The sequence below is a fragment of the Salvelinus alpinus genome, chromosome 7, assembly GCF_045679555.1.
Source record: "Salvelinus alpinus chromosome 7, SLU_Salpinus.1, whole genome shotgun sequence".
Taxonomy (NCBI): Eukaryota; Metazoa; Chordata; class Actinopteri; order Salmoniformes; family Salmonidae; genus Salvelinus; species Salvelinus alpinus.
Window position 1 is genome coordinate 65,029,391 of NC_092092.1, and position 18,283 is coordinate 65,047,673.

The following is an 18,283-nucleotide window of genomic DNA, read 5'->3' on the forward strand; positions in this document are numbered from 1 at the left end:
TTGAGTCCAGTAGGGTGAGGCTGCATGCTGCAGACTGTTCTAGTACCCTCACCAATTCCTTGATATACTGTGTGTTGAAGAGGGTGGGGCTCAAGCTGCATCCTTGTCTCACACCATGACCATCTGTGTGTTTATTGCCAATTTTAACTGCACAGTTGTTGTTTGTGTACATTTATTTTATAATGTCATATGTTTTTCCCCCAAACACTGCTTTCCATCAGTTTGTATAGCAGACCCTCATGCCAAAATCAAATGAGAAGACTTTGCTTTTGTTTTGTTTGCTTGTCAATAAGGGTGTGCAGGGTGAATAAGTGGTCTGCCATACGGTATTTCGGTAAGAAGCCAATTTAACTTCTTCGGGATGGGGGCAGTATTTTCACGTCCGGATGAAAAGCGTGCCCAAAGTAAACTGCCTGTTACTCAGGCCCAGAAGCTAGGATATCGATGGTAGTATTGGATAGAAAACACTCTAAAGTTTCTAAAACTGTTAAAATAATGTCTGTGAGTATAACAGAACTGATTTGGCAGGCGAAACCCCGAGCACAATCCATCCAGGGAAAAAATGTTTTGAGGTCATTGTGTTTTCCAATGAATTTCTATGGGAAACCTGATTTATTAGGGCCCAGATTGCAGTTCCTATGGCTTCCACTAGATGTCAACAGTCATTAGAAATTGTTTGATGTTTTTCTTTTGAGAAATGAAGAAGTAATCCTAATCTTTTTATGTGTCACTCAGAAGGTCTCTAGTCTTTTGGTGCGCGTGAACAAGAGCGTGCTCCATGTTGTTTTTCTTCAGTATTGGAAACTGTTTATCCCGTCTTAAATTTGATCGATTATTTACATTTTAGGGTACGTGAGGTTGGATTAGAAACGTTGATTGAAATGTTTGGACCAAGTTTACAGGTAACTTATTAGATACTTTGTAGTCGTGTTGGGCGAGTTGGAACCGGTGTATTTCTGAATCAAACGCGCCAAATAAATGGACATTTTGGGGATATAAAGAAGGAATTTATCGAACAAAACGACCATTCATTGTGTCACTGAGACATTTGGAATTGCAAAAAAATGAAGATCTTCAAAGGTAAGGAATTTATTATATTGTTATTTCTGACTTTTGTGTCGCACCTACCTGGTTGAAATTTTTTTTTCATGTTTTTGCATGCGGGGCGCTGTCCTCAGATAATCGCATGGTGTGCTTTCGCCGTAAAGCCTTTTTGAAATCTGACACAGCGGCTGGATTAACAAGAAGTTAAGCTTCATTTTGATGTGTTACACTTATATTTTCGTGAATGTTGAATATTTATATTTCTGTAGTTTGAATTTGGCGCTCTGCAATTTCACCGGATGTTGTCAATTCTATCCCGCTAACGGGATTGGAGCGTTAAGGGATCCCATTTGATTCCATGGTAATTATTAGGGTCAAATTTGTCTCCACTTTTGTGGATTGGGGTGATAAGTCCTTGGTTCCAAATATTGGGGAAGATGCCAGAGCTAGGGATTATGTAAAATAGTTTTATAGCTATTTGGAATTTGTGGTCTGTCTATTGTATCATTTAATTTAGGATACTATCAACACCACAGCCTTTTGGGGTTGGAGGGTTTGTATTTTATCCTGTAGCTCATCAAATGTAATTGTAAAATCCAGTGGGTTCTAGTAGTCTTTAATAGTTGATTCTAAGATCATGTATACAGTATGTTTTTGCTGTTTGCTCTTTGTTATAGGGCCAAAAAGATTAGAGAAGTGGTTTATTCAAACACATCTCCATTTTGGATAGATAACTCTTCATGTTGTTGTTTGTGTAGTGTGTTCCAATTTTCCAGAAATGGTTAGATTCTATGGATTCTTCGATTACATTAAGCTGATTTCTGATGTGCTGTTCCATCTTTTTCCATAGTGTGTTTCTGTTTTGTTTTAGTGATTCACCATAGTGAAGGCGTAGACTCAGGTTTTCTCGGTCTCTATGTTTTTAATTGGACAGGTTTCTCAATTTCTTTCTTAAGTTTTTGCATTCTTCATCAAACCATTTGACATTGTTGTTCATTTTCTTAGGTTGTCTGCTTGAAATTGTTAGATTTGATTGGGAAGCTGATAAGTCAAATATACTGTTTAGGTTTTCTACTGCCAAGTTTACACCTTCACTATTACAGTGAAACATTTTGTCCGGGAAGTTGTCTAAAAGGGATTTTGTTTTTTGTTTTTTTTCGTTAGGTTTCCACACTACTTTCATTCCATCTGTAGTCTTTCTTAATATTATTCAGTTCCTTTGACTTTGATGCTTCATGATTGAGTATTGTCTGTTCAAGTAGACTGTGATTTTGCTGTGATCTCTAGCTCTCTCTCTCTCTCTCTCTCTCTCCAATGTTCTTCCAGTGACCTGAGCAAGAATCAAGTCTCTGACATTGCTGCTGACGCCTTCACTGGTTTACGCTCCCTGACTTCACTGTAAGTGAATATGCCGCTGCATCTTAACACACACATACACATACACACAGTGTAGAAATAAATAAAGACGTCTTCTGTCTCACTGGCAGGGATATTCATTGCAAACAAGATAATTAGAGTCTGGTGGTGGTGGCACGGTGCTCCTCCATGACAGCTGACTCTAAGATGGTAGGACAGCCAGGTGGAGCAAAGCAAATTAGAGCCCAGTGTCTAACAGCACAACACAGTGGTTAGGCTAGACATTGTACAAATAGCCATGTGACGGTGGGAGCTTAACAAAAGGTGCCTTTTAAATCACTGTAATGATGTGACAAAGACGCCGCCCGACGGACAGCAGCGGACACACAAGCCTCTGCATATTAATATAGCCAATCAGCAGACAGGACAGGGGATTCATCTTCCTATGTCTGTGGTCTGCATCCAAAATGGCACCCTATTCCCTACTAAGTGCCCTACTATGGGTCCTGGTCAAAACGAGTGCACTATATAGGGAATAGGCAGCCATTTGGTAAACAGACTGTGTGTCTGGAGGCCTGACGCCAATAACAGCACCGGGCTGAAAGAGACTTCATTTGCTCAGGATGTCACGAAATATAAGTGTACATGTCATGTACTGTCAGGCTGGGAATGGGAGTACAGGGGGAAACTGATAGTACACATGTAGAATTACAGGCGTAAACACACACACACACACACACACACACACACACACACACACACACACACACACACACACACACACACACACACACACACACACATGCAAACACACTGATCCATCCTTGTTGAGATCATCTACAATGTCTGCACTGTGTATGTGTCTCTACAGGGTCCTGTACGGGAACAAGATAGCTGAGATTCCTAAGGGATTGTTTGATGGGCTTGTCTCTCTGCAGCTGCTGTAAGTACACAGGGTCTCCCTTTGGAAAATTTGGCGCCAGACAAGTGACCGGAAACATTTATATTTATTAGACGCTTGAGAAATGTACCGGCCGTCCGTATGCATTGGATGCGTAACCCTTTAGGGCCCACCCACGCAGCCAGCACCATCAATAAACCAGAGATATTGGCCAAATGAGCCACATTTACATCTCCTTAAAAAGAACCTAGAACAAATGACCAAAACACTATTGGTTGTGTTTCTATGTGTAGCAGAACGTTGTAGCCTATTGGCTTATTGGTTTGTACTTTCCTGATACTAGAATTCTCCACCTCACGGCTCAGCTGAGATTCCTAAGGGACCGTTTGACTTGTCTCTCTGCAACTACTGTCAGTACTACTGATGTATAATATTGTGTATTTCAGTAAGTACACATGTTTTTTCAAGGGTGAACTTACTATCTTTGTGTGTATGTGTGTGTGTTTAAAAAAAAAAAAAAATATTTCACCTTTATTTAACCAGGTAGGCTAGTTGAGAACAAGTTCTCATTTGCAACTGCGACCTGGCCAAGATAAAGCATAGCAGTGTGAACAGACAACACAGAGTTACACATGGAGTAAACAATAAACAAGTCAAAACATGGTAGAAAAAAAAGAGAATCTATATACAATGTGTGCAAAAGGCATGAGGTAGGCAATAAATCGAATAATTACAATTTAGCAGATTAACACTGGAGTGATAAATCATCAGATGATCATGTGCAAGAAGAGATACTGGTGTGCAAAAGAGCAGAAAAGTAAATAAATAAAAGCAGTATGGGGGTGAGGTAGGTAAATTGGGTGGGTAGTTTACAGATGGACTATGTACAGCTGCAGCGATCGGTTAGCTGCTCGGATAGCAGATTTTTAAAGTTGTTGAGGGAGATAAAAGTCTCCAACTTCAGAGATTTTTGCAATTCGTTCCAGTCGCAGGCAGCAGAGAACTGGAAGGAAAGGCGTCCAAATGAGGTTTTGGCTTTAGGGATGATCAGTGAGATACACCTGCTGGAGCGCGTGTTGCGGGTGGGTGTAGCCATCGTGACCAGTGAACTGAGATAAGGCGGCACTTTACCTAGCATAGCCTTGTAGATGACCTGGAGCCAGTGGGTCTGACGACGAACATGTAGCGAGGGCCAGCCGACTAGGGCATACAGGTCGCAGTGGTGGGTCGTATAAGGTGCTTTAGTAACAAAACGAATGGCACTGTGATAAACTGCATCCAGTTTGCTGAGTAGAGTATTGGAAGCTATTTTGTAGATGACATCGCCGAAGTCGAGGATCGGTAGGATAGTCAGTTTTACTAGGGTAAGTTTGGCGGCGTGAGTGAAGGAGGCTTTGTTGCGGAATAGAAAGCCGATTCTTGCTTTGATTTTGGATTGGAGATGTTTGATATGAGTCTGGAAGGAGAGTTTGCAGTCTAGCCAGACACCTAGGTACTTATAGATGTCCACATATTCTAGGTCGGAACCGTCCAGGGTGGTGATGCTAGTCGGGCGTGCGGGTGCAGGCAGCGAACGGTTGAAAAGCATGCATTTAGTTTTACTAGCGTTTAAGAGCAGTTGGAGGCCACGGAAGGAGTGTTGTATGGCATTGAAGCTCGTTTGGAGGTTAGATAGCACAGTGTCCAAGGAAGGGCCGGAAGTATATAGAATGGTGTCGTCTGCGTAGAGGTGGATCAGGGAATCGCCCGCAGCAAGAGCAACATCATTGATGTATACAGAGAAAAGAGTCGGCCCGAGAATTGAACCCTGTGGTACCCCCATAGAGACTGCCAGAGGACCGGACAACATGCCCTCCGATTTGACACACTGAACTCTGTCTGCAAAGTAGTTGGTGAACCAGGCAAGGCAGTCATTAGAAAAACCGAGGCTACTGAGTCTGCCGATAAGAATATGGTGATTGACAGAGTCGAAAGCCTTGGCCAGGTCGATGAAGACGGCTGCACAGTAATGTCTTTTATCGATGGCGGTTATGATATCGTTTAGTACCTTGAGCGTGGCTGAGGTGCACCCATGACCGGCTCGGAAACCGGATTGCACAGCGGAGAAGGTACGGTGGGATTCGAGATGGTCAGTGATCTGTTTGTTGACTTGGCTTTCGAAGACCTTAGATAGGCAGGGCAGGATGGATATAGGTCTGTAACAGTTTGGGTCCAGGGTGTCTCCCCCTTTGAAGAGGGGAATGACCGCGGCAGCTTTCCAATCCTTGGGGATCTCAGATGATACGAAGGAGAGGTTGAACAGGCTGGTGATAGGGGGTGCGACAATGGCGGCGGACAGTTTCAGAAATAGGGGGTCCAGATTGTCAAGCCCAGCTGATTTGTATGGGTCCAGGTTTTCCAGCTCTTTCAGAACATCTGCTATCTGGATTTGGGTAAAGGAGAAGCTGGGGAGGCTTGGGCGAGTAGCAGCGGGGGGGGCGGGGCTGTTGGCCAAGGTTGGAGTCGCCAGGAGGAAGGCATGGCCAGCCATTGAGAAATGCTTGTTGAAGTCTTCGATTATCACGGATTTATCGGTGGTGACCGTGTTACCTAGCCTCAGTGCAGTGGGCAGCTGGGAGGAGGTGCTCTTGTTCTCCATGGACTTTACAGTATCCCAGAACTTTTTGGAGTTAGAGCTACAGGATGCAAATTTCTGCTTGAAAAAGCTGGCCTTTGCTTTCCTGACTGACTGCGTGTATTGGTTCCTGACTTCCCTGAACAGTTGCATATCGCGGGGGCTCTTCGATGCTATTGCAGTTCGCCACAGGATGTTTTTGTGCTGGTCGAGGGCAGTCAGGTCTGGAGTGAACCAAGGGCTATATCTGTTCTTGGTTCTGCATTTTTTGAACGGAGCATGCTTGTCTAATATGGTGAGGAAGTAACATTTAAAGAATGACCAGGCATCCTCAACTGACGGGATGAGGTCAATATCCTTCCAGGGTACCCGGGCCAGGTCGATTAGAAAGGCCTGCTCGCAGAAGTGTTTTAGGGAGCGTTTGACAGTGATGAGGGGTGGTCGTTTGACCGCGGACCCGTGGCGGATACAGGCAATGAGGCAGTGATCGCTGAGATCTTGATTGAAGACAGCAGAGGTGTATTTGGAGGGCAGGTTGGTCAGGATAATGTCTATTAGGGTGCCCATGTTTACGGATTTAGCGTTGTACCTGGTGGGTTCCTTGATGATTTGTGTGAGATTGAGGGCATCAAGCTTGGATTGTAGGACTGCCGGGGTGTTAAGCATATCCCAGTTTAGGTCACCTAACAGAACAAACTCTGAAGCTAGATGGGGAGCGATCAATTCACAGATGGTGTCCAGGGCACAGCTGGGAGCTGAGGGGGGTCTGTAGCAGGCGGCAACAGTGAGAGACTTATTTCTGGAGAGATTAATTTTTAAAATTAGAAGTTCGAACTGTTTGGGCATAGACCTGGAAAGTATGACAGAACTTTGCAGGCTCTCTCTGCAGTAGATTGCAACTCCTCCCCCTTTGGCAGTTCTATCTTGACGGAAAGTGTTATAGTTGGGTATGGAAATCTCAGAATTTTTGGTGGCCTTCCTAAGCCAGGATTCGGACACGGCAAGGACATCAGGGTTGGCAGAGTGTGCTAAAGCGGTGAGTAAGGCAAACTTGGGGAGGAGGCTTCTGATGTTGACATGCATGAGGCCAAGGCTTTTTCGATCACAGAAGTCAACAAATGAGGGTGACTGGGGACATGCAGGGCCTGGGTTTATCTCCACATCACCCGAGGAACAGAGGAGTAGTAGGATGAGGGTGCGGCTAAAGGCTATCAAAACTGGTCGCCTAGAGCGTTGGGGACAAAGAATAAAAGGAGCAGATTTATGGGCGTGGTAGAATAGATTCTGGGCATAATGTGCAGACAGGGGTATGGTGGGGCGTGGGTACAGCGGAGGCAAGCCCAGGCACTGGGTGATGATAAGAGAGGTTGTATCTCTGGACATGCTGGTCTCAATGGGTGAGGTCACCGCATGTGTGGGGGGTGGGACCAAGGGGGTATCAGAGGTACGGAGAGTGGAACTACAGGGTCCATTGCAAACCAAAACAATGATAATGATAACTAGCCTGAACAACAGTATGCAAGGCATATTGATATTTGAGAGAGACATACAATAAGGCATAAAGTGATTGCAGGTCTTGATTGGGAGAGCTAGCTAAAACAACAGGTAAGATAACAGCAGCAATAACAGGGTGCTAGTCTAACACAGCAACAACAGGTAAAAATGGCGACGACTAGGCAGAGAGGGTCGGATTAACTACACACAGATCCTGAGTTAAAGCACAGAGCCGACAGATAAAACACAAATAAACAGAATGGAGTACCGTGAATTAATGGACAGTCAAGCATGCATCAGCTATGTAGCCAAGTGATCATAGTGTCCAGGGGGCAGCCGTAGATGGAGCAGGGAGGCCTTCACTAAGCTAGCACGCGGCGTTTAAAGTTAGTAGCCCGGGGGGTGGTCTGCTCAGACGGAGGGGGTCTGCTCAGACGTGGTCGTGTCGACAGAGAATCCAAGCCAGATGGCGATGGCGAAAGAGAGGTTGTGAATTGTAGAATTGTGTTTGCTAACTGGTGCTAGCTTCGTGGCAGTGGCGCTAGCTACAAGCTAGCTGTGAGGATCAGAAGTAGTGGCTCAGGGATTACGGCAGGAATCCGGCGTTGTTGTCGAGAGACAGTCCGATGCTGGTAAATTGGTGAGTAATATCCAGGCTAATAACAGGGCTGGTGTCTGTGCAGAAGGTAAAAGCTACTAGCAGCTAGCAGTGTGTTTGTGTGTTGCACAAAAGGTTACGATGCAGAGCACATAGAGAAACAATAGTTCATGTTGTGCTTCATAAAACCAGTCAATCACAGGGAAGCAAAGAGAGTCGAACCTCAAACCCCTTTTAGAGTGGAAAATGGACCATTTGGGGCGATGTGTGGCCGTCAGAGGGAGAAGAGGGGGATGAAACAATGCTTTTATTGTTCATTTCGCCGGAGAGGGAGAGCGCCTTACGCAACATCATTAACATTTCAATTGGACCTGATTACGAAGAAGATCTCTCACACCTAGTTTTATTGATGTAGACATGGAAACGTAGCTCAAACATAATGACTGTGTTTAATGGTCTAATTTAAGGACATCTGCTGCTTTTTAATTCTGCTGGCTGTTTGTGCTGGTTGAATCACACACACACACACACACACACACACACACACACACACACACACACACACACACACACACACACACACACACACACACACACACACACACACACACACACACACACACACACACACACACACACACACACACTGTAATGATTTGGAGGATGGATGGTGAATGAATGATGGAGAATTTGGTTCCTTTCTCTTCCTGGAATGTCAGCGAGTGTTTCCAGTAAAGTGGACATCAGCGTATTATAAACACACAGCAGTACGGCCCGCTACCTGGCTAGCTGGCTACCTGGCTAGCTGGCTACCTGGCTGGTATGGGTGGCATGGCTGGCTACCTGGCTGGTATGGGTGGCATGACTGGCTACCTGGCTGGTATGGGTGGCATGGCTGGCTACCTGGCTGGTATGGGTGGCATGGCTGGCTGGTATGGCTGGTATGGGTGGCATGGCTGGCTGGTAATGCAGGTATGGCTGGTATGGTTGGCTGGTATGGCTGGCTGGCTGGTATGTCTGGCTGGCTGGTGTGGCTGGCTGGTATGGCTGGCTGGCTGGTATGGCTGGCTGGTATGGCTGGCTGGCTGGTATGGCTGGCTAGTATGGTTGGTAATGCAGGTATGGTTGGTTGGTATGGCTGGTATGGCTAGCATGGCTGGTATGGCTGGTGAGGCTGGCTGGTATGGCTGGCTAGTATGGTTGGTAATGCAGGTATGGTTGGTTGGTATGGCTGGTATGGCTAGCATGGCTGGTATGGCTGGTGAGGCTGGCTGGTATGGCTGGCTAGTATGGTTGGTAATGCAGGTGTGGTTGGTTGGTATGGCTGGTATGGCTGGCATGGCTGGTATGCCTGCCTGCCTGGCTGGTATGGCTGGCTGGTATGGCTGTTATGGCTGGCTGGCTGGTATGTCTGGCTGGCTGGTATGGCTGGCTGGTATGGCTGGTAATGCAGGTATGGTTGGTATGGTTGGCTGGTATGGCTGGCTGGTATGGCTGGCTGGCTGGTATGGCTGGCTAGTATGGTTGGTAATGCAGGTGTGGTTGGTTGGTATGGCTGGTATGCCTGCCTGCCTGGCTGGTATGGTTGGTATGGCTGGTATGGCTGGCTGGTATGGCTGGCTGGTATGGCTGGCTGGCTGGTATTGGCTGGTATGGCTAGCTGGTATGGCTGGCTGGTATGGCTGGCTGGCTGGTATGTGGCTGGTATGGCTGGCTGGTATGGCTGGCATCAACGCTAAGGATTTAAATGACTAATGACTAACTCGGCTCAGTGTTAGTCAACTGTCAGGCAGGCTAAGAGAGAGGGAGAAGGGGAGAAGGGGAGAGAGAGAGAGGGGGGGGAGAGAATGAGAGAGAGAGAGAGAAGGGGAGAAGGGGAGCGAGAGAGAGGGAGAAGGGGAGAGAGAGGGGGGGGGAGAGAATGAGAGGGAGAAGGAGAGAGAGAGAGAGAGAGAGAGGGAGAAGGGGAGAGAGAGAGAGGGAAGAAGGGGAGAGAGAGAGAGAGAGGAGGGGGAGAGAATGAGAGGGAGAAGGAGAGAGAGAGAGGGAGAAGGGGAGAGAGAGAGAGGGAGAAGGGGAGAGAGAGAGAGAGAGTAGGGGAGGGAGGGAGGGAGAAGGAGAGAGAGAGAGAGAGAGAGAGAGGGAGAAGGGGAGAGAGAGACAGAGAGAGAGAGAGAGAGAGAGATAGAGAGAGAGAGAGAGAGAGAGAGAGAGAGAGGGGGGGGAGAGAGAGAATGAGAGGGAGAAGGGGAGAGAGAGAGAGAGAGATAGAGAGAGAGAGGGAGAAGGGGAGAGAGAGGGCGAGAGAGAGAGAGAGAGAGAGGGAGAAGGGGAGAGAGAGAGAGAGAGAGAGGGAGAAGGGGAGAGAGAGAGAGAGAGAGAGAGAGATAGAGAGAGAGAGGGAGAAGGGGAGAGAGAGAGAGAGAGAGAGAGAGAGGGAGAAGGAGAGAGAGAGAGAGAGAGAGAGAGAGAGAGAGAGAGAGAGAGAGAGAGAGAGAGAGAGAGAGGGGGGGGGAGAATGAGAGGGAGAAGGGGGGAGAGAGAGGGCGAGAGAGAGAGAGGGAGAAGGGGAGAGAGAGAGAGAGAGAGAGAGAGAGAGAGAGAGAGAGAGAGAGAGAGAGAGAGAGAGAGAGAGAGAGAGACCGGTCTAGTGGTGGTGGAGATGTCACAGCAGAGCTCACAGAACCAAGGCCACCACCTAACAACATGGCTGCATTAGCTAATGGACAGAATGTGGGGAAAGATAGCGACAGATGTAGGATCTTAATGTAATCACCCAAAAAAAGTTAAACTTGTAGTGTATTTTAAGTTTAATTTCCACTTAGAATTTTCAGAGTTAATATTTCCTTACGAAAAATCTATCAACACCTACTGTACACAGATGTCCATTAATTATAATCCACGTAATAATTCACATTTCCTGTTTCTGCAGGATTCTTTTCCTGCTGTAGCAAACTGGCTCAAATTGAGATCCTACATCTGTATAGACAAATAAATAGAAATACTAGAACAGGTATCCCCATTCAAGGGAGATGAATTCACCTTTCAGCAGGACAATAACCTAAAACATAAGGCCAAATCTACACTGGAGTTACTTACCAAGAAGACAGTGAATGTTCCTGAGTGGCCAAGCTACAGTTAGTTTTGACTTAAATCTACTTGATTTAAGCAGATTTAAGTCAAAACTATTCACAAAGCTATACACAGTGTCGCAGTGTGAAATTCAAACATTGCAGATTGTAAAATAAATGTTTGATGGAACAGCATGCTGATCAGCTGCCAATACGTTGTTTTTGAATGTACAGCTGTCCAGTATAGCCTACCTGAACCTACCTGAACCTACATGAACCTACATGAACTGTCCTCGGCTCTCTGCCAGCTTGGATAGAAAGTTGTTGTGCGTAAAACCAGTCTATTAATGTCAGATAATACAGTCAGTCCACCCTCAAAACACTAGCTTACTATAGATTGTTTCATTATGCAGTGTACTATCTATAACTATTTACCGTATTTAGCTGCTATTTAGGAACTTTTTCGAAAAATTTCACATCAAATAGCCAACAATGATGAAAAAGTAGTCGGCTTGAGGATAAATTCAAGAACTATTTCTTGTTGAAAGGGGTTTTTCTGGCTAATAAGCTACACAAATGGGCTGCAATATTCAAGATAAATTAAATCAAATGAAATCCAACTTGAGACTCCCCTGCCCCTGGTCTCCTGAAGTACTCCCATTTTGTGTGCAAATGTTTTCACCACGGCCTGTAGGTCCAGGTTGGGGGCCCCACTGTGTTCTGCACTGACTATTGCCAACCCAGACTTTCCTGAGACATTGTGCATTTTATGTCCGCCGAGCTGTACACAATGTAAACTTAGTTTTGAATGCTGCATGTCGAGATATACCAGAGATAAGGGACTGTTGATATTGTAATCACACAACTCAAACGCCGGTTCACCAGTATGAATGAAATCACAAACCTATTTTTTTTGTTCGAACCCTCAAGAACTGTTGTCTGCTAAGTAGTGAGAGGCTTAATTAAAGATGTTACGGAACTGATGTATTTGAAGCACAACTCCCTTCTACACATTTTCCCTGATGTTGCTACGGCAATCAAGCTGTTTTTACCATCCCTGTAACTGTCAGTTCTGCAGAGAGATCGTTTTCTAAACTAAAACTCACAAAGAAGTACCTGAGAAACATTAGGCTCTCGATCTGATATGCGCTTTTGAACACCCAATAAGCATCACTCGTTGCACTGACACCGTCCTAGCCTTGACCACAGCGTTTGTTCACTCATATCCCCTCATATGTTCAATCAGTTATTCATTTATTTGTAACTTTTTTTCAGTCACATTCCTGAAGCCCAAGAAATTAACACTCTAGTACATAAGGACATTAAAAAGGTTTATGAATGACTCTTAGGAGGGTTACTCTCAAAATGATTTATTAAATAAATTAAAAATAGACATGGATGACAGGCGCATGGGCTACCAGAGGTCGTGCCTCCGGGGGTATCCGGTACTCCAGTGGGCAAGACCTGAAAATGGTTGTCTAGCAACCAATTTGACAGAGCTTGAAGAATTTAGAAAATAATAACGTACAAATTGCACAATCAAGGTGCGGTAACCTCTTAGAAACTTACCCAGAAAGACTCCCAGCTGTAATCGCTGTCAAAGGTGATTCTGACATGTATTGACTCAGGGGTTGAATAATTATCTAATCAAGATATACACTATTAGTCTTTCATTTTCCATGAATTTTTTACACATTTTTGAATTTGTCTTCCACTTTGGCATTACAGAGTATTTTGTGTAGATCGCTGATAAAGAATAGGACAACGAAATCAATTTTAATCACACATTGTAACGTAACAAAGGGTGGGAAAAGTAAAGGGGTGTGAGTGGTTTCTGAATGCCCTGTAAGCTCCTGCTCCTCTGAGCCATTCATGCTGGCACAAGGTTACTTATGAAGGGAATAGGGTGCCATTTGCCACGCAGACAAGTGGTCAGGCTCCAGTTGATCTCCAAACCTGCTGTTGTTATGTTTGTCTCGTTCTTTTAGTCTACTGAACGCTAACAAGATCAACTGTCTGAGGGTGAACACCTTCCAGGACCTGCAGAGCCTCAGCCTGCTGTCTCTGTATGACAACAAGCTGCAGACCATCAGCAAGGGCCTGTTCGCCCCGCTCCGCTCCATCAAGACCCTGTGAGTAGCCACGCAGAGACACACACCGCTCCATCAAAACACACATATACACACACACCACTCTATCAAGACCCTTTGAGTAGCTACACACACACACACACACACACACACACACACACACACACACACACACACACACACACACACACACACACACACACACACACACACACACACACACACACACACACACACACACACACACACACACACACACACACACACAGACAGGGTTTCTATTCAGTCTATGTAAGCAGAGGCCTAAGAAGAGAAAACCAAGATATACGACCTTGGATAATATCAGAGATGCGTCTATTTTTTAAGCTTGTTTTTCTGTTTTTTTAGGCCCGCTGGGAGCCCCAGGGTACATCATGTTACTTATCTACAGTGTATTTGTTGTGTGAGCGTCTAGCTCATATTTTTTTCACAGAAGCGTATAAATATTTCTCAAACATACAAATACGTTTTCTCATGTATCTAAAGGAATCATTATCTGTTATGATGATGATATGTGGCATATTTCTCACCTGCATGACTCATTCTCAGTCTTCCCACCTCTCTCTCTCTCTCTCTTTCTCTGCATATCTCTCTCCATTTCTCTCTTGCTTTCTCTCCATCTTTCCCTCTCTCACTCTATCCCTCCATCTCTCTGTCCCTCCCTCCCTGCATCTCTCTCTCTCTGATCATCTCTCCTCCAGCCACCTGGCTCAGAACCCCTTCATGTGTGACTGCCATCTGAAGTGGCTGGCTGACTACCTGTTTGACAACCCCATTGAGACCAGCGGAGCCCGCTGTAGCCACCCACGTCGCCTGGCCAACAAACGCATCAGCCAGGTCAAGGGCAAGAAGTTCCGCTGCACAGGTAGGCACACACACACACACACACACACACACACACACGATGATTACCATTCCTTGTGAGTACAGTGCATATCTATAGACTCCTTTCAATTACCAGAGCACCCAGCAACCTTTTGCTCCTCAGCACCGTGTGACAAACACCCACTGTACTACAGAAGTAGTGTCTCTCCAGCAGTTGTGCCGTGTCCGTCTGTGTCTCCCCCTCCTGCTTTACTCTCCTGAGGCATCTGATCTAATGCATCTGACCCTCCGCACACAATTCCTCCATAATCATGTGGCACTTGATTACGTGGCGAGGGCTGTGCATCTGAGGCAGAGTCACAGTCAGACACGGAGCACAGACCAGAGACACATTCCTGCACTGCCCTCCCTCTCTCTTTTTCTCTTTCTACATCTATTTCTCTCTGTTTCTCCTCCCCCTTACCACTCTTTCTCTCTGTTTCTCCTCCCCCCTCAACTGCCTCTTTCTCTCTGTTTCTCCTCCCCCTCATCTGCTTCTTTCTCTCTGTTTCTCCTCCCCCCTCATCTGCCCCTTTCTCTCTGTTTCTCCTCCCCCCTCATCTGCCCCTTTCTCTCTGTTTCTCCTCCCCCCTCATCTGCCCCTTTCTCTCTGTTTCTCCTCCCCCTCATCTGCCCCTTTCTCTCTGTTTCTCCTCCCCCTCATCTGCCTCTTTCTCTGTTTCTCCTCCCCCTCATCTGCCTCTTTCTCTCTGTTTCTCCTCCCCCCTCATCTGCCTCTTTCTCTCTGTTTCTCCTCCCCCCTCATCTGCCCCTTTCTCTCTGTTTCTCCTCCCCCTCATCTGCCTCTTTCTCTCTGTTTCTCCTCCCCCTCATCTGCTTCTTTCTCTCTGTTTCTCCTCCCCCCTCACCTGCCTCTTTCTCTCTGTTTCTCCTCCCCCCTCATCTGCCCCTTTCTCTCTGTTTCTCCTCCCCCCTCAACTGCCTCTTTCTCTCTGTTTCTCCTCCCCCTCATCTGCCTCTTTCTCTCTGTTTCTCCTCCCCCTCATCTGCCTCTTTCTCTCTGTTTCTCCTCCCCCCTCATCTGCCCCTTTCTCTCTGTTTCTCCTCCCCCTCATCTGCCTCTTTCTCTCTGTTTCTCCTCCCCCTCATCTGCCTCTTTCTCTCTGTTTCTCCTCCCCCTCATCTGCCTCTTTCTCTCTGTTTCTCCTCCCCCCTACCACTCTTTCTCTCTGTTTCTCCTCCCCCTCATCTGCCTCTTTCTCTCTGTTTCTCCTCCCCCCTCCTCTGCCTCTTTCTCTCTGTTTCTCCTCCCCCCTACCACTCTTTCTCTCTGTTTCTCCTCCCCCCTCTGCCTCTTTCTCTTTGTTTCTCCTCCCCCCTACCACTCTTTCTCTCTGTTTCTCCTCCCCCCTACCACTCTTTCTCTATGTTTCTCCTCCCCCCTCCTCTGCCTATCTTTTTCTTTTTCGCTGCTTCTTTGGGTTTCCCATTTGTCTGGTTTGTAGCAGAAGAGAGGAAGGCTTGAGGCCAGGGTGTCTGTCTATATTGGTGTGTGGGGCGAGCTCACAAATCACACCCGTCACTGCCTCTCCGGTGGAGAGTCGAGACAGGAGGGGGACCCCACATATACGGCCCCCCGCGGGGAGAAGAGGAGAGGACAACGGTGTTAAGGCAGCTCCTCTCAACTGGTGCTTTGATAATAACCCTGGGTTCTCCTAATTACAGGCTGGGTAAATTCAATACAGAAACACAATAGCAAGCACAACAGGAACACCGATAAACTGTGTGTGTGTGTGTGTGTGTGTGTGTGTGTTTGTGTGTGTGTGTGTGTGTGTGTGTGTGTGTGTGTGTGTGTGTGTGTGTGTGTGTGTGTGTGTGTGTGTGTGTGTGTGTGTGTGTGTGTGTGTGTGTGTGTGTGTGTGTGTGTGTGTGTGTGCGTATGCGCGTGCTTGGATAAAAAGCTCCAGAGAGCTTGCATTGTTTTCTCTCACCCCTCTCTCCCACCTCCCTCTCTCCCTGTCTTTCCCTCTATCCCATCTAATTGATAATCACACAGGGCTGTCTATATGTGTCCCTGTGTTTGTGGCTTTCCCTATGCTGGGGGGTTACAGACAGTGCAGTACGGTGTGGCCTCTGGGGGCCCTGCCCATTGAGCATGGTTGAGGGGAGGGACAGTGTTGGTGTTGGGAGGAAAAGGAGGTCCTGTCTGGGGGGAGTCCAGGCGGTCAGTCAGTCACCACAATCAGCTTCCTGTCCTGGCTCCTCCTGTCTGTTCCTGTCTGTTCATGTTCCTGTGGCCCTCAGCTCACCCTCACTCTGCCTCACTACTTACCTGCCTACCTACCTGTTCTTCTCTCTACCTGGTGCAGCTGTCTCTTGTGCTTGATCTAACCATGTGCCGCCGCCTACACTCGCCTCACATGGTTCCGTCAAGCACCAGGGACCGCTGGACACACCCGCCCGGCCCACCCACACCATATGCCTGCAGCACGGCATTCTGGGACAGATCCACGGCCCCTTCTTTACGGTGATGGTGAGAGGAGGAAAAGAGAAAAGATGAGGCTTCCCTCCTTCACAGACGGAGACTACAAAGTGGTACACTACAATCCTCGCTTCTTCCTCCGTGTTGTTGAAGAGTCCTCTTCCTCCCCCTCCTCTTCCTCCTCCTCCTCCTCCGCCTCCTTCTTCTGCTTTCTGTCACCCTGCTGTCCTGCTCCTGCATGGCACTTGTCTGCATCCAAAATGGCACCCTAGTCCATATGTAGTGCACTACTTTTGACCAGGGTATAGGGAATAGGGTGCCCTTTGGAAGGCAGCCAGTGTGAGCCAGTGTTTGAGCCAGGCCCAGTGGTTTCCCCAGCAGAGAGAGAGGAAAGAGACCCCAGCCGAGCCTCTCATCCGGTGGGCCCTGTCTGGTTCTGGGCTGTGGTTCTTGGAGCTTGCGTTGTCAGAGGCTCTCTTGGATCACTGTTGGAGATAGAGATGGAATGAGTAACATATACAGCGGTGCCAAGGAAAGGCTTGTGTGATGGAAACCAAACTTACAACCATCCAACACCCGGCGTTACACCCGGCGGTACAGAAAAACACCCTGTATTATTCTGTCAAAACATCTCCAAGCAACTAACCTCCTGGAATTGACCTTTCTGTCAACTGTTCTCTTCCAAATGATGTTGTAGGTGTGTGTGTGTTATTTTTAAAATGTTTAATAGCTGTGTGTGGGGGTGTTCCTTTGCTCATGTGTGTGTGTTCTGTATAGTGTATGTTTGAGAGGCATTGTGTTCCAGTAAAGGCATATGCATAATTCAATGCCTACAGTAAGCAAGCTTGGTCCCAGATCCCTGGGACAATGAAAGACTCTCCTGTCCACTCTTCTTTCCACTCTCCTGTCCCTCTCCTGTCTCTCTCCTGTCCCTCTCCTGTCTCCCCTCCTGTCCACTCTCCTGTCTCTCTCCTGTCCCTCTCCTGTCTCCTCTCCTGTCCCTCTCCTGTCCCTCTCCTGTCTCTCTCCTGTCTCTCTCCTGTCCCTCTCCTGTCCCTCTCCTGTCTCCCCTCCTGTCCACTCTTCTGTCTCTCTCCTGTCCCTCTCCTGTCTCCCCTCCTGTCCCTCTCCTGTCCCTCTCCTGTCTCCCCTCCTGTCAACTCTCCTGTCCCTCTCCTGTCCACTCTCCTGTCCCTCTCCTGTCCACTCTCCTGTCCCTCTCCTGTCTCCCCTCCTGTCCACTCTCCTGTCTACTCTCCTGTCCACTCTCCTGTCCACTCTCCTGTCCCTCTCCTGTCCCCACTCCTGTCCACTCTCCTGTCCCTCTCCTGTCTCTCTCCTGTCCCCACTCCTATCAACTTTCCTGTCCCTCTCCTGTCCCTCTCCTGTCTCTCTCCTGTCCCTCTCCTGTCTCTATCCTGTCCCTCTCCTGTCTCTCTCCTGTCTACTCTCCTGTCCACTCTCCTGTCCACTCTCCTGTCCACTCTCCTGTCCCTCTCCTGTCTACTCTCCTCTCCACTCTCCTGTCCACTCTCCTGTCCACTCTCCTGTTGACTCTCCTGTCCACTCTCCTGTCCACTCTTCTGTCCCTCTCCTGTCCCTCCTCCTGTCCACTGTCCTGTCCACTCTCCTGTCCCTCTCCTTTCCCTCTCCTGTCCACTATCCTGTTCCTCTCCTATCCCCCCTTCTGCCCACTCTCCTGTCCACTCCACCTGTCTCTCTCCTGTCCCCACTCCTGTCCACTCTCCTGTCCACTCTCCTGTCCACTC

General features: G+C 47.5%; 1 protein-coding gene across 3 annotated transcripts in view; it reads left to right on the forward strand.

Moving 5' to 3' along the window:
- LOC139581473 (slit homolog 3 protein-like) overlaps positions 1-18,283 on the forward strand; it is a 517,437-nt gene that overhangs the window by 344,295 nt on the left and 154,859 nt on the right. For all 3 annotated transcript variants that reach the window (XM_071411265.1, XM_071411266.1, XM_071411267.1), the window contains 4 exons: positions 2,371-2,442; positions 3,272-3,343; positions 13,067-13,210; positions 13,909-14,072. In XM_071411265.1, the coding sequence (XP_071267366.1) occupies positions 2,371-2,442; positions 3,272-3,343; positions 13,067-13,210; positions 13,909-14,072 (452 nt within the window). The remainder of the gene's footprint in view (positions 1-2,370; positions 2,443-3,271; positions 3,344-13,066; positions 13,211-13,908; positions 14,073-18,283) is intronic.